Below are 17595 nucleotides of genomic sequence, written 5' to 3' on the forward strand. Positions count from 1 at the left end.
CATGCATTAATTATACAAAATTATACAAAACTGGGTAGATCCGATCGCATGTTCCATCCTCGATTGAGACTTTCGTACTGTGAGTCTACACTAAAAGTTAAATTTAATTTCAGCTAATATCAACGCGTAGATTGGAGTATTAATGTTTAGAATGGATCTTAGACATTTAGAGTGTGACGATACGGGGTTGATTCGTCTGATTCAGGATAGGAACCAGTGACTGGCTGTTGTTAACGCGGTAACCTTTGGGTTAAATTAAGGTTGCCTAGTTGATATTAATGGAATTAAACTAAGGAAAGGTTCAAATTGTGTTCCATCCGTGACTCTACGTGCATCAAAACGATATTTGAACACATTTCAGCAATACTGTGACGTATAGGATTAACTCTCACCACAAATAAAATGGGTCTTTGCTTGAAATTGCCCACACTGTTTGTAAATGTTGGAAATAAATCAAGGCGCATGAGATTGAATAATGATTTGCCAAAGACATATTCTCTCCACGCCCAATCCAACAATCTGAAGGCTGCTGATTGATAAATGCCGTAATGTCTCAACTTGTTCAAACACAACTTCCGGTTTGTCGTCTAGCAAACGGGGCATGAGAAGCAGCCTTACAGTGTAAAGGTAACTGATACCGGTATGTGGATGTCTCCCGTAGTTTGTTCTCGCTCACCTGACCTTCTACCATTACAGGTTTAACCGCTGTCTGTGCAGGAAAACCACAATGCACGAACAGAAGGCGTACTCGATAGGTCCATTACATAACTTCTTACAGAATTCTCTTTGCACATTGAATGTCACAAATCTAGTTGAGTAATACGAGAGTATGCAAAATGCTTTCTTGTGTAGTGATGACATTTTCAAAATTATTCTATCAAAACTTCAGAGGGAAAAGATCCAGCTGTCTATAATAAATTCTATACCATTTCACGTTTGTATTTAAATACGTAGCTTACTTCTCATTGTAATTTTGTTGACATTCTCATAATAAATTCATAAAGCCAGAATCGCTGTGTATGCTAATAATAATGTTTCGTGAACACAACCGATGGGCCTTCCATTAATATATTGTGTGGTTTGGTTCATTACACCCATGTCGTATTTAATGAAATGGATTAATCCAACCAAATAAAAGTACTGAATATTACACATATAAGAGCTACTTTATTAAGCACTCAGTAAGCCTGTAGTTCGCTACACAAACAGGCTCAATGACTGCATTGCACGGGACAAACAAACTCATGCATTATTATTTCAGCACATGTGGCTGTCATTTGCAATTTACAAAACACATTTAATCTTATAATCAGATTAAAATACGCGTTGTATTCACAAGAGTTGTAAATAATCATATTAAGTGCCTAGACTATCACGTTTAATTCAAACCATGCCCAACACCTCACAGAACCAGATACGTCGTAATAAAGATGGTTTGTTTAACGATGTCCAATTGCCTTCAGTGGCGGGATCACTGTATTTCCTTATAAATGAAAAAAAATAGCTAAAATTACAGCGTGAGGAGCAGAGGCTAATAAACCTGCTACAGCGCCTACAAACTTTCATTTCGAACATAAGCAACACAGCACTGTCGGAGAAGTTGCCGCTGTATCGCGGCGAAATCAATCGCCTAAAAACTGCACTGCGTCTGCTCCTCACCTTGTACGTTTGTCGGGCTGTTAAAATTCAAGCAGTTTCTGCATGCGCTAAGTCTAATCATCGTCTGCATCCAATCCTGGTACTAGAACCTTAAGATACAACACTGTCTGGCACTGGACAATATAATGAGCTATTTCCCCTCCTCATAAGGTATTACTATAAGATTCATATTAATATTATCCTGTCATCTTATTCTATGTCTTTCACGTTACCATTTACTTAAAGAGTTCTCGGCAAAACTCTGTATGCAATTCTCATTTTCGCCACACTCAGTTCATTCAATGTTGCTTCCTGGACGTCAATATCTTATGATACCAGGTGACGTACAAATTGATAGGATTTGAGATTTTCAAGGCGGTTTAGTACGATTATAGCACCGTGTAGTCTACACGGCACTACAACCCAGAACACAGCCATCGACGTACAAACTGTTCACTTTCTTTATCCTTCTTTTAAAAAAACATTTTGGTGACTACTTTGTTTTCAGACATTTGTAATTTGTTATTTTTTCGATTGAGTGACCACAGATGTCTGTAACATACGTTAGATTTATGAACAAAAATCTCTGGCTACGTATTTTAATTAGGATATGTTTATTTATGCTTGCTCTGATTAATATTTATAACATATGTCACGTAAAGGAATCGATGATCAATGCAATGCAGAAACATATATTGAAGTTTAAGAGATGTGTAAAGAGTTTGTGACATAAAGGCGTAACACGTGGTCAAATGCATGAAAGCACAAACAGTGCGACACGACAGGCAGAGGGCATGGCTCCTTCACTTATTTGAAACATACACGCTTGGAAATGCCTAATGTGTGTCCTTTTCTAAAGAATTAACAAAGCATGGCGAGTTTGAGCACCAGTTTTGAGTAATAATCTCAGTTTAAATAATGTTAATCCAATCGACAAACATTAAGCTATATATCTGTGAGAATCCTAGTGTTACGGGCGCGTCGGAGTATGAATGTGAGACGTTAATTCTTTTAAATTTCAAATCACGTATACATATATATTCCACCGGATTGTATTATTTACTTTTATTGCAAACACTTGGACTCACTGAAATGCGATATCCCAAATGTCAAAGACCCTTTGAGGTAATTTAAAAAATGATAAACCACCAGAATAAAATGTATTTATTTATGTCGCTTACTGTCGTCCTCATATTGTTCCCTTCTTTTGTCACCTCTTGCCCTTTTATCTTGCTGTTATCCTCTCCTCCTGCTTAATTTTAAGATTGTCAGAGTTAATCCGATAGAGGACGTAAAACAGCTGATCATTAAAATACACACGTGAATTAATAGGCTTTTAAATCTATGTGAGTGCTTCTCCTCCTTTGTGTTGTTCGTCATGGAGTTTAATATTAAAGGATTAGCAATTAGCGCAATTGCAAGGAAGCAAATGGTTTTTTAGTTACTAATTTTATGGTCTGGGCGCGTACTATTACCAGTAACGAGGGCTAGAACACTTTCACCTTATGATGTTCACTGACTGGCTCTTGTTTCCAGTGCAATGATGCAAGAACTCTGCCATCAAACGACTAATTTGCTTCCAGTCTCCTATAAAACTACAGGTTAATCGAAAAGTCACTCAACCCGTTCCTGACACATGTTCCATTTGTCTCAAAATAAATTGCATTGAAATCATAAAACTAAAACACGGTGTCATACAAAATGTTAGAAATTTTCATAGCGTTCAGCGATGCATGCATTCACTCTTTCCTCATGTTTTATGCAATCCGGTGAAGAGTTTCTGTCACGGAAACGGTTCGGTAAACGACATACTGTCGATTTGTGAGGCACGGGAGAACTGCAAAATGTATTCCCAAACTCATTCCGGCAAAGTTAATTAAGAATGAGATTCCAATTAGTTCTCGACAAAGAATACTAATTTCTCGTGTGAAAAAGACATCCTTGCACGTCGACTGTTTGACGAAAACTGGCGGGCTGGCGCGAGCAGGTTACATGTAACCTGCGTGAGCTATTGTATAGTCGCAGCGGTTTTCGTATACTAACCCAATCGAATTTTATTCGATTGGAACAATCAGTAACTATTTTTATATGGGATGCGTGACTCTTCGATCGCTCTGAAAAATAACAATTCTTATCGCGCAATTAACTATAAGTTCCGAGACGAAATCGCGAAACCTGCTACCCTTAAATGCTTCAATTAATATGGTAAGACTATCAGGAACTACAAATTAATAATCATGCAATTTACAGGTACACTTCTGTGTATAATTTCCTCTAGTACCAATTCCGACTATGTTACTTTTATTAGGTATAAATAATCTCAAATATTTTTAGTCTCTGTGTTGAAGTTGTTAAAATATCAAAATATGGTCATGTATAATTTGATTTGTCTATGTCCACGATATGTATCTACACAATATTTCGCTCGATTAGCTCCAGTGCCTCATCAGTTACGGCCTTAAAATTTAAAGTCGCCTAGCCCTATAGATATGACGCCATACTGCTTTGCTTTCTAGCTTATTTTCGAAGACTTATATTGCTTTGCATTAGATGGCGCTAGTGTCATTCCAGCCTCTGATGTTTTCACGGCCACCGTACTGATATTACTGACGGTAATAAATTTAGAAATAAGAGAGGCCAACCCTAGTGATATAGCGTCTATACCTAATTTAATATACATTAATTTCATACACATTAATGTTGATGACAGTGTTATGTTAACTAATTAATTTTTCCAGGCCCCGTCCATCGTAATATGATTACAATATCGAGTCACATTTCATTCTTCAGGCGTCATAACGGGGAGCACCTGTTTATTATATCCAAAGTTCGAGAGCAACTCGGTCTACATGATCCAACTGAACAGATGCCCTCCCCTTTAACACATCAAGTTAAAATAAGTCCACCCTTCGATAAGTTGTAATTTGATGTTATAATAAATTGATGAATAATACCCTAGAATCTGCCTTAAAAAAATAAGGAAAAGCACGGAAAACCTCGGCCAGGATAGTCGAAGTGTCAGACACTAATCACTGTGTCGACCTGGCGCTTAAATTAGGGCTAGCCCGGGTCTCTGAATGCGTTTCGCAGTCTAAGCAAACAGCACTGCGGTGATCTATCAGACGTCGATAGCAACCCTCCAATCCCGTAGCCAGTATTCAAGTCAGTCAATATCAGTCAGCAAGTAACTGAAGAGAAACGATGATTGACGGGACGTGGCTACGACAGCCCTGTAGGCGTGTTGTTTATATAAAGGCTAAATAGAACAGGGGTGAGAAGTTCACCCTCAGCTACACCAGACTGCGTATTAAGACATGTAAGTGTATCTGAGTGGATAGACGCGTGGTTCGCTCAAAAGCGAACAAATGAGTGTGTGGTTTTTCAGGACTAAGACTGGAACATTATAATAGTTAACTTTAAAATGAGGCCTTTGACGCACAAGGTATCGAAGGCTTTAGACACATCTAAGAAAACCACACTGTTAGCTTCTTCTAGTAAAGGTTTCTGTTGACTCATTCAATAAGACGGACCATCTGCAACGTCGTGTAAGATTTGATCGAACCCAAACTTCTCGGAGGGCCCAAGGAAGTATGATCTTCTCGGAGAGGTTGCCAATATCGTCAAGAAAGCTAATGGGTCTATCGGAAGAATCGTAGGATCCTTTCCCGGCTTCAGTACGGATACCAAGTCAGCGTGTTTACATGCTGGTGGAAGTACCGCCTGCGGAGGATTGAGTAAAACATTTTCGTGAGATAGGTTATCGAGTTCTTTGGTAGATGCCTCAGGGACCTGTTAGGAATGCCCTTCAATTCCGGAGACTTGCCAGCCTTGAATCTCCAGTACAGAATACTTTGACATTCTTCTACGTGTATACCTGCTCAGAACCATCAAAACTCGTGGTAAATAGTACCTGGTGGTCGCAGTCAAGCGTCTGCCTTGCATAGCCTTATTTTTCGATTGGTCTTTCACTGAAATGCTCGAGGATGTTTGACACTTTATATCATGCGTGGTTCACTTTGTATGACGTTCTGTACTTATGGTGTACCAGTTATACTGAACATCGGTTTCTTTCGAATCCCTAAGGAGAATGCTGAGATTCTTCCTCATAATCATCTTCTATTTCCAATGCCTAATAAACTCTGATTTTGTGTATTTGGTCGAGCGTCGTTACATAATGTCCTAGCCATTTGACTAGAGATGTTAACAATCACATTATGTCTTTGTCATCTAAAACGATTCCGGATATTTGAATTATGTGTATTTGTACTAAGCTTATTATGATACGAGATGTTTCGTAAGCAAAATTCAGCGGCAATTTCTCACCCAAGTCTCCTGATTAACTGCTAGATGGCTCTGGCAATCAAATCAGGATTGAGTAGGAATTGTGCAGTCAGTGGGCTGGTCACTCGCTACTCATAAATGCACACCAAGAAACCTCCGAAAAAGGAGGCGGCGAAAACCCACAACCGGGTTGTAGAGCCAGGAAACAACAACTAAGCTTATTGATACTGGACTTTCCTCTGTGAGTGCAATCCGTCCCTCGACACGTCTAGGCGTTCATTTTCTGTTTACACTCCAACGACTTACTCTTCACACTATGACCTTTCCAGGAAACCGCTTAGTGTATACACGTTATTCTGAAGTATATTTATTTTTCCTCAAATCAACTTTCAACACAATACATCATTGTAAAGCACAATAAGACGGAAACTGTGGTGCAGTGTTGAATTCTTAATTATACAAATCTTCAATTAATCCTGTGTTATTCATGGTGTATGATAACAAAATACAGAGAAACAACTTACCGCATAAAGAAGTAATGGAACTGCTTTCTTCGTGGACAAATTTCCGGGTCACTGCTTCTTCCATTATTTGTTTTACCTATGAAATAAATACGATTATATTATAAAAATGTAATACAGGAACAGTTTACAGTGACTGTGTTATGATTTATTAATGTGAATAAAACACGAGAAATGCCTTCAAAACTTTATTCGGAGAATCTGGAAAGAAACCACTTCTAAGAGCTGCGAGTAGACAGAAAGATAATATTAAAGATGACACACACGAACTGGATATGGTTCATGGCTGGCTACAGCATCCTAAACGCAATAACGATTTTTCGGGATTCATAAAAATCGTAAATGTTTGGCCAGCTGAGAGACTATGACTTTCTCAGGAAGGACTCTGTTCCATTAAATTACAAAATTGAAACACGTTCATGCAAGAGGAAAACATGAAGCGGAATGAGAACTCGAATGTGTATGAGTTCCTTTCGAAACTGAGGTACAATAAAATTGGTCAATATATTTCCTTTTCTGGAAAAAGAAAGTAAATTATCGTTATCATACTTCCGAAATTTCTTTTTTATATCCACCTGTAACGTTCTTTTTCTCAGGTCCAGATATTCTCCTACGCAGTGTGCTCTCAGTCAACCAGCAGTCATTATAATTAGAGTTCAAACTTCACGACTGTACAGGACAGGCAAAATTGTAAGTTTATTTATGTTTACCTTTAGTTTTCAAACAGAAGAAAATAAATTAACATTTCCTGTTACATTTTCATCCTTTTATAATAACATTTTCAGAACAACGCCTGTCTACTTCCAGAGCATTTTGAGACTCATATTCTGTCCATCTAAACTGCCTATCCATTTGACGTAGTTGTCGTTAAAAGGAATTTGATTAACTTTATAATGTAACATTTATTAAAGATAATAAATTATTCGCATTTTAAAAGATCTAAACATGTTTCTCAGTTTATAATCAAATCAAAAGTTTTAAACACACGTAACGTAATGGAAGTAAAAATTATAAGTGATTCTTTATCTTGAAACACAAAACGTGTCGCACATTACATACAAAATGTTTAATAAAAAACTTTTAATTGTACAATGGTCGAAGTTAAATCTAAAGTGTTATTATGGACTAAATACATGTCTGAAGTGTGGGTGGTGGCTTATATGAAGAGAATTATGGTGTGAGAACCTTTTTAACGCAGTCACATGAAAGAGAAAAAAGAGATAGAATGATTACAATAAATGGATATTAAGCAGTGCCTTGTGAGTTCTGAAAATACATCAGTCTTCAGTAGCGGGCACAGGTGTTAGTGGTTTTGAACCTTCGCTTTGCTTTACCTCAGACTGAGTAAGTTCATAACTTGATAAATATTCTGTTTATTTTAGAGGGCATCCGGTCTGTAAATAATCTGTCTATTATATGATACTGAGTGGACAGAACAAGAAAGATGAACATTAAAAATCAACTGTTACCCAATCTTGCATAAACACAGTTAACATATTGACTAACGCGTCTTATTAGGATTTACGGAGTGCAATGGTCAATTTATCAAATTACGTGATAAAAATGTTAAAATATTTGAATCAGTAGAGTACTTTAGTTTGTTGAAATTAAAGTTACGTTTTGAAACCGACAATTGGTACTAGAGGTTTTCGAGAAATTGATTAACACTTAAAGATTATTAAAAAGACAGCTCCGAAATCAAGCAAATTGTATTAATTTACTTGATAAATAAAATTAAGTTAATGGCATTTAATGAAGCCCTTTTTTGTAGTCATTAATCCTAGGATTGGTTTGCAGCCCCATTACGGGGCTGTTACTTGCGAAGATACCACGGTGGTTTCGCCTTGCCTTCCGTCCTTCATCCATCAAACTCGAAGAGAAAGGACGCGGACAAACATCCATGCCTTAAGTGGGACTCGAACTCACTGTCCCAGCGGCCAAGCGCACGAGGTTCATGCCTCAGACCGCTTGGCCACTGCGGCCGCCAATGAAGGGCTATAAATAATTAAATACGTGTAATAAACTATATACTTTACCACTAAATTTTAAAAAATCATAAGAAATATTTTCCGTCATAAATGTTTGTTACAATTCTGCCGTACTCACAGCCGCCATATCGCGGTGATACAGCACCGACGAATTTAAATAACTTAAATACCTTGTCGAAGGCAATTTGCCAGGTAAGGAGGCTTGCGTGCTCAAATGACCCTCAGGGCTATACCGGCCGGAGGTTCGGCTCATGGTAGGGTCACCCAAGCCGGAAAGGTCTAAGGCGATGCGCCAGACTAAGAGTGATACCCTGGTCCTCCAGGTTGGGGGTTGGGCGTAAGGCTAACAAACTTTCACCGTAAAAAAGCATCGTTACGAAAAAATTAACTAAGCCTCGGACCAGAACGGACTCTTTGGCACGACCAAGGCAACTTAAAAAGGATATGAAATTTGGTACATGGAACATTAGGAGTCTGTATAAGGCTGGGGCACTGAAATCAGTGAGTAGGGAATTAGAAAATTATAAGTTAGACTTAGTGGCAGTGCAGGAAGTGCGATGGGAGGGGGTAGGGCACAATCCCAGTGGAAAATTCTTTTCTTTTTTTTTAAGCACGAATGGATGGGACAAGAGGTGTTCACCGGGTATTGGTTGGGAGGCCTGAGGGGAAGAGACCGCTGGGAAGACCTAGACGTAGATGGGAGGATAATGTCAGGCGGGATCTATGGGAGATAAGAGTTGAAGGAGACTGGATTTTATTGGCCCAGGACAGGGTCCGGTGGAGGGCTTTGGTTAATTCGGTGATGAAACTTCGGGTTCGGTAAGCCATCTAGTTAGTTAGTTAGGAGACATAAGAAATAGAACATAACATAACAATTAAAGGCGCCAGTTCTTTGCCTGGTTATTGTCCAAATAAACTGTAAGGACACGATAAAACCGTTTATTCATTATAAGTCTTATGAATATATATCCAGGACAATCGAAAATTCACGCAACACATTCCTCCTGACACATACTATATTTGTCAATAAATAAATTGCACTGAAATCAGAAAAGAAGAGAAAAACAATAACATAGTAAGTGCTGAAATGCCCACCGCATTCAGCGATGCATGCATTCATTCTTATCCTCACGTTGGATGCGAAACGGGAAATAAATTCTGAAATGACGTTTGAAGTGCATAGTTCAGTATTTTGTTTGGATTTTCCAAATATGTGCAGATTGTTTTGTGCGAGTTTTAATTCAAAATCCGCAGGATATAAATTCTGTGGCGACAAATCCGGAAATCGAGGAGGCCAAAAATTTCGAGAAATAATAAAACCACCAAAGAACTCACTGAACATCTGCATTGTTCAATATTCTGTGAGCGCAGTAACCGCATTTTGCTTAAAACATCAGTCTTGTTAGTCAACTTCCGTAAGGGAAATTAAATTCATAATCAATTCCTGGTAAAGTTCCGCTATTATTGCCTCACTGAAGAAAATATGACCAATTATTCTCCTCCGAGAGACAGCAAAACATACACTGACTTTAAACAAATATAACAGTCCTTCATGGAAGTTATGCAGATTTTTAGCATTCCACATTCTGCTGTTCTAGCTTTTTATCTATTCACCTAGGTGGAGCCATGCTTCATCACGACAGAAAACTTGAAGTGTGAACTACAGAACTAAGTGTGCGAACCACCCGTAATACTGAAGTCTTGCCTTACCAAATTCCTTGAGTTCGTGAATGGCATGTTCATGATACGGTTGAAGTTTTAAAATCTTTGTAGTCTAATGTACACTTCCGTAAGATAATCAACTCTGAAGAGAAAGTTTTCTCAATGACTTTTCATGGAGAGCTTAACAAAGTTTGACGATATCGTCCAAACTATCGCTACTTAATACCGTCCTGCATGCTTCCTGTCATGAAAACGGTTCACGAGACGAGATACTGTCGATTTCCTTGGTACTGGAAAATCGGAAAATGTATCCTTAAACTCATTCTGAAAAGTAAGAACAAGATGCCGGGTAGTGTTCTACGAATATTCGTTGCATTTGTGAAATAGACATTCTTGCACTTACACTGTCTGAAAACAGCTGACGGACTAGCGCCAGTAGGTTACAAAATGACGTGATCTGCGTGGGCCAGTGTACAGTCACTGCGATATTTTTTATTTCCCCAGTAGAATTCTATTGAACTGCAACCGTCAATAAATATTTTAATAAGAGTTTGGTGACTTTTCGATCACTCTGTATATTCCCGATGGCCAATTTTCTATTTCAACAGTAGCGGCTGAAAACAATGATCGTGGTATGCATTAAATAATTGCTAAGAAGCAAAATAACGGTGTACATAAACCACTTTAGCACTGAAAAGTCGACTGGGATCACAAAGACATCAGATTAGAAAACGAGAAAAACAAATAACACTTTATATTTTTATATATATATATATATATATATATATATATATATATATATATGCGTGAATGTGTTTAATTATCTAATACTATGCATGTAATTACTACGTCGTCTTGAAAGAATCAAATCCAAATCACAAAAATATCCTCAGGAGAGTTTCTGACATAAGACTTGTGCCTATCACTACGCTACAAAGGAGTAAAAAAAAGTAGATATAAAACTCCACCCACTTTTGCTGGCCACAACGATGAGAGGTTAGTTTTACGCTTCGTCCACTTATGGGTTGGGAAACTGAGTTGGTGCTATGGTCGTAAAGAGAAATATTCCAATAGCACTACGTCAATTCATAGGTTCTGAGATTCTCACTACAGCGAGTATGAAAAACATTAAAAATTATAAGAGGAAATATGGCAAGACTACGACAAACGTGGTATGAAAACGAAAATACATCAAACCAAAATTTAAAACCATCCTATCCAGGAACTCCGTGCAGGAGCAATACGAAATATTACCTTCTCTAACATACCCGTCTTCTGATAGCCCATCAGTGACTTAAGAATAAAGCCTTAAAACAGAGTCAAGGAAGTACTCGGAAAATATTGTCAAGTAAAACTGACCTTCCTTGAAAGTTTATAATTTCCAGGCTGATAAGGGGGTTCAAATTCGGAGATGACCATCAGCCAACCTAGTTTGGAAATTTTCTCTGTAGTTTTACGGTGTATCCAACCCTGCAATTAGGTCGGCAGTTTATAGCTTCCTGTCATGTACCTGAGAGTGTTGGCCGACAACCCGCATAATGCCAATCAGTGATAAGGTATCTTTTCAGTTCAGTAGAGTGTAATAGGTCAGTTTGCCTAGTCATGGAGAATTACGCAGTAAATATTGACGTATGTATAGTACGCTAAATACTGCAAGTCAACAGTGGAACATCCCATTAAACACTGAGAATATACAGCCCGAAATAGCAATGACACAGTCATATAAACACCAGAGTGCACGAATAATTTGAGATATTCCTTTGAGCCCATTTTCCGGAGAACTCACAGTAAATTCAGTGATGCAGATTAATCTAAATTCCTTCGCTTGTAAGATACACACGGTTATCCTGTACCTCACAAGATTCGATCCCACAGTGCCAGCGATGACCGCAGATTGCATTATCCCCAACACCTGGCGGCGCTTACAAGTGGTTGGGTAGCAAGCAGCAGTGTTCGGTAATTTCCTACAAGCTGCGTCACTGCAGTTGGTGCCAGCATGAAGGGATCTTCACGACCCCTAGCTATGACATTACAAGTGGTACCACTGGTCTACATATCTATAAGTGGCCTTCAGAATCTCAAATCACAACCAGTTTCTTTCTGTTGTTGATTGCATGGGCTCACGGAGGCCTGAAAGTTCCAAGCAATGTCGATACGTGGCAGAATGTTCTATTTTATAGGTGATGCCACCATTCGGCATAGCTCAGTCAGTATAGTGACTAGCTACGGGCTGGACGACCGGGGTTCGATCCCCGGCGGGGGCAGAGGATTTTTCCTCTAGCCTCTGCGTCCAGACCGGCTCTGGGGCCCACCCAGCCTCCTCCACAATGGGTACCGGGGTCCTTTCCCGGAAGTAAAGCCGGCCGGGGCGTGATGCTGACCACTCACCCCCATCTAGTGCCGAGGTCAAGGAAGAGAGGAGCTATACCTCCACTCACCCCAAACGCCTACATGGCGCATAGCGGGACAAACTTTACTTTACTTTTTTGCCACCATTCGGCATCTTTTGAAAGTACCGTACTTATATTATGGATGACGAAAATTAAGAAGTAATGTAGTACGAAACACGGCTGGTGTTTTGTTGTTGTTCTGAGCTTAAATGGGTGATAAAGGAATTTAGTAGAAAGGATGGTTGGGGTTAAAAGTGCGAAAGGCACAAAGGAAAAAAGACAGGCACTAAGGGAAGGAGGTAAGAGAGAAATAATACGTCTTTAAACTGAAACGTGCCTTCTCTACTAATATAGATGTAACACCAACTAGAATTTGCAGACCGGTATAAATTAAACGGTGTCGTGTTTTATTACGTCAACCAGTGCTAACGCTGTCCATTTATACTAGCGACCAATCAGTACTGGTCAATATAGTGTTGCACATTCGCTTTTTTCCAGTGCCATTTGAGATTGAACTCCTTTTTTCACTGTTATTAAGGAAACTCGTGGTGTTTATATGTCCACAAAATAATATGTGCGTCTACTTAGCAACATCAGATTAACTAGTTCTCGGCCGTCGAAGGATTTCTTTCAAAAAATATGGGTAGGTTAGAGTATTGATAGTAATAACGTTCTGTGACATATGTAGTTATTTGCACTTGTAAGAAAAGTGACATGTTTGGGATTCAGTTTTATGATCATCTGAGCTCGAATCCACAACACTGATTCTTATAATTAAATTACTTTACATTATAGCAGGAAGGGCACAAGGGAAATTACTACAGCCAGATATAACTGGTACTTGGAATGTTACTGTCTTATTCTCAGTTAACACTTATCTGCACAGAACATTTCACGCGTAGTAATTAGCTATTAATTTAGGAATATCATTACTGGGATATTGGGAACGACCCGTTCTTCAAGTGCCTGAGCGCCGCGGGTCCCAACTTTTCGTTGACTTTGATCTATAGACATTCGGTAGGACTCTTTGGAAGATGGATCGGCCCGTCGCAAGGCCTCTACCTGTATACAGGACAGCACAACACAGAAAGACGCTTACAAACATCCATGGCTTGAGTGGGATTCGAACCCACGGTCCCAGTGACCAAGCGGCGCAAAGCCCACGCCTCAGACCGCGCGGCCACTGCGGACTCCTGGGAATATTATTATAAATGAAAACATAGTTAATTCAATCCGAACGTATCTCAACATACGCTACACAAATATGTGTGGTGTGTTTGTCTTTGCCTATACGCAAGGCTGGAAATGCGGGTAGACGCCATCTACCCAGAGCTTTTCTAAAACGTTATTTCCTCTGTCTGAAGCCCCGCCCTTCATCGAGACGTGTAGAAACGAACCCTCTACAACTAAGGGCATGAAACAAATGCACTATGTATGGGACAACACCTTAGATAATTAGCACCTCCTCGGCCTGCGCGAAAATGTTGTATAGCATTTCGGAATAAGTTTCTAAGTTAGAGAATTCGAAGCAAATAAATTATTCACAATCTTGTGTACAAGCTGAGAACAACGAGATTTATTACAGGAGGCGCGGAATATAACACAGGCTGGTGACAGAAAAAATACATGAAATAGGAAATATTTATTTTGTGCTGGCATATCTAGTCTCTGAGTTCAGATCGGCTGTGGGACACACCCAGCCTCCTATTCAATGGTTACCGGGAGGTCCTTACCAGGGAGTAAAGCGCTGACCTCTCACCCCTACCTAGTGCCGAAGTTAAGAATGAGTAGGAGCTATACCGCCTCTCCTCTCAAGCGCCTGGATGTAGTATAATGGGACTGCTTTACTTTACTTACATTTATGACAGTCCCATCCTACGTTTGTAAGAAAGGTTTAAATCTAACTTAAGCCCTTCTTACCGACCACCATTAACGTATTCTCGTTAACCGGTGTTATATTATTCATTCACGTGGGACTGCCTAATGTTCATGTCACAAAAGAGGTGTTGTGAAGCTAAGAAACATCGGCGGGAATTCCTATAGATCGCTTTTGCATTAGCAGTCCAGTAATTCATCAATGATGTATGCTGACTTACTGAAGTACAGAACTCTGCATAACTGCAAAAATGTTTTTGTTCATTTTAAAATGTGTGAGGTTTACATTACAGTATTAATAATTAAACAATTAATTAATATGTAACAAAGGAAGATCTAACAGCTAACCGAATGTGGTATATCAATCTGCTTAGAAGTGGGTAAATCTGATGAAAAGCAACGAAAAGATTTGAGGTTCTCAAGGTGATGAAAACGAAAATGGCCGTCTTCTGATCTACACGATAAATTGACAGTTGACAGTAAGCATACTTTTAACATAAATGGCGACATGTTTCGACAAAGAGTGTTATAATCTGGCCCAAATGTATCGTAAAACGAACGTAGCGCGCCAAATTTCACAATAAAACTATTCAAAATGTAACTATTTACGTTGAAATTTGTACAATGATTCCAATGAACAAGTCTGCAACGATTTTAGAAATTATAATGCATGTAAATATTCACTTATAGTGTAATTATAAATTTCTATTCTTGTTTAGGTGGGAGATGTGAAGGCAAAAGATACTAAACTGAATGGAGGCAAGAATTCAAACAGAACTGAACTTAGTGGAATTTTCGTGGAACTGACGTCATTATTCATCGCACAGGATCATGGGCAATGGCGTAATGCCGAAGGACCATCCTTCCACCGCACAAATTTGAGCATCCGCCACGTTGGTTTCACTGTTTGTAGTTAATTAAATAGTAAGAGTTTGGGCGAACCTTTAATGTTAGAATTCTAGTTTCAAAATCTGAAAGTACCATGCTTAAATCTCTGCCTTCAATATTATTTTCATAGTTTCTCCGAGTCCCTCCAGGCCACTGTCAGAACAGTGTCTTAGAACAGGCTATGACCGCGTCCGTATCCTACTTATTAATTAATTAGTGAAAAATACCGTTGAGATACAACGGGCAGTAATTCATTCATTCATAAACCCTGGCTTCCCTTCTTTTTTCCTTTTTATATTTTTTCTCCTTCCTACAACTCCTTTTTCCCTTCCTGATTACTTTAAATTGTCTACTTTTCGTCACTCCTCTGACCCTCCCTTCCATTCCCTTTCAGTTTCGTACTTTTATTTCCTTCCATATATCTCCCTTTTTAATCAGTCCCTTCCATAACTCAGCTTCCTTGGTCTCATCTTCGCCGTTTCTAAATATATGCCTACAACATATCTTTTAGTAACTTCACAAGTTCATATAAAGCACCATTATACCCACACTTCGTAACGTAAACACAATATGTAGAATTCAAGAAACCCAACTTATCTAAAAAAATAAGTGGCTTAAATCAATTAAATTAACTTAAAAAGCCCGCATCATTTAAGTATATCGTATTTCATAAAAATCTCAAGGCATACGAACGAAAACAGGTTTTTCATACAACGCACATCATCCTATCATTCGACGTTATGTAGTTACACAAAATAATACGAAAAGTCGCGAAATTTCTTGTTTATGCAGTTCAACGTAACGATAGAAATGAAAGGGCTGTTGAAGTTCAACAATTGTAGGAACAATGAAGCCAGTGTGAACCATGGCAGGTCCGGAGACGGGCAGTTTTGTGGTGGAGACAACTGACTATCGGAAATCCGTACGAACACAAAGCACCGGGTTCTAACACAACCTCAATTCTGCGAGAAGACAAAGTTGCGTACAGTAGACGGTAACCAAAATGAAGCAGACTCCTACGGTCGTCTCCCGCCGGACGTTATTATATACTAATGTTATTACGTTTCGTGGTTTGGAATACTATTTCCTTACAGCGCATACCGGTATAGTGCCTTTAAACCGGCCACGACAAGTTCCTACCCCAACCATTACAGTTCTTCGTGTATAATCTAGCAAACTTAATTGCATGACGAATGTATTTTGCATTTGGTTCAACATCATGAAATAGTATACGAACCCTGAAGAGAATTTATAGTAGCACTTAAAATAAAAAGGGCCGTATATACACCGCAGGTATTAACTAAGAAGTAACAGACTATTCAGACAATGAATGATCACGTTTCCCGACCAAAATCCTGTAAAAATTTATCTTCTCTCCCATGTGTGCCATAAGCCTCTTCAAAATTATCCTTATTGATTTGATCACTCTAAGAATACGTATTACTACGTAGGTGCAGCGTACAAGTATGAAGCTCCTCTTTGCACATTTTTCACGCTTTCCTATTATTTAATCTCTCTCTCTCTCTCTTTCTCTCTGAGGCCAAATTATTTTCATTATTCGATTCTCATCATTGTTTGTACTAGCCATCTCAATTAGATGCTAGGAGCTGGTACCCCCCCCCCCCCCCCCCCCGGCTAAAACCAAACAGCGAACGGTGGCTTTGTGCATCCAGGGTCTTACTTCTGACTACAAAAGACAACCTGTGACGTCTGCTTCAGATAGTAAGCTGTAACTTCTCTGGGCTTCAACGTACCTCTTTTTGGAAGCTTAATGAATCACGTAAATTAACCAGCAGACGCCCATTATTGGTGTTAACTTAGTATGAAATATCAGAATAAACAGACAGTATTCTGATGTAACATAACGAAGCGGATAGTGTAATTACTTATCTATAGCATAGCTTATTCATACCAAATCCTAACTAGATGGACCTGTTTAAAATTGGCATGTTATTACCTGAAAGTTCCAACTGTGAGCGAAGTTTTGTATAAACTTGAGTGGAGACACGAAAGCTTCTTACGTCAATACAGCGTTCACTACAGAAAAACTAAATATGGGTTCCTATCTACGACAAACAAGGTCTCTTATCTGTAGTTTTAGACCCAATTACAACGTAAATTAGCTACGCATATTAAAACAAACTAGACAAAGTGCGATTAGTGTAAAAATACTTTCGCTTTCGTCCTGATTTCAGATTTTCTATCTCTAAATGTTTACTTTTCATGTCCTCGTGTTAACAGCGCAAAAACAGAAGTGGTCTTCCTAGGACAATAAAAAAATTAAAATGTGATCAATATTAATCTGTTATCGAGTTATAAAACAGCACAAAAACTGTTTCATTATCTCGAAGG

At 38.8% G+C, this 17595-nt stretch overlaps 1 protein-coding gene across 3 annotated transcripts in view; it reads right to left on the reverse strand.

Annotated features, from left to right (window-relative positions):
- Window positions 1-17595, reverse strand: part of LOC110839438 (small G protein signaling modulator 1-like) — a 94649-nt gene that overhangs the window by 56475 nt on the left and 20579 nt on the right. For all 3 annotated transcript variants that reach the window (XM_022083621.2, XM_022083619.2, XM_087348561.1), the window contains exon 3: window positions 6444-6519. In XM_022083621.2, the coding sequence (XP_021939313.1) occupies window positions 6444-6519 (76 nt within the window). The remainder of the gene's footprint in view (window positions 1-6443; window positions 6520-17595) is intronic.

The sequence above is a fragment of the Zootermopsis nevadensis genome, unplaced genomic scaffold (assembly GCF_977971745.1).
Source record: "Zootermopsis nevadensis isolate Lab colony 2312 unplaced genomic scaffold, Znev_1.0 Znev_ptg000002l, whole genome shotgun sequence".
In the NCBI taxonomy this organism is placed as follows: Eukaryota; Metazoa; Arthropoda; class Insecta; order Blattodea; family Termopsidae; genus Zootermopsis; species Zootermopsis nevadensis.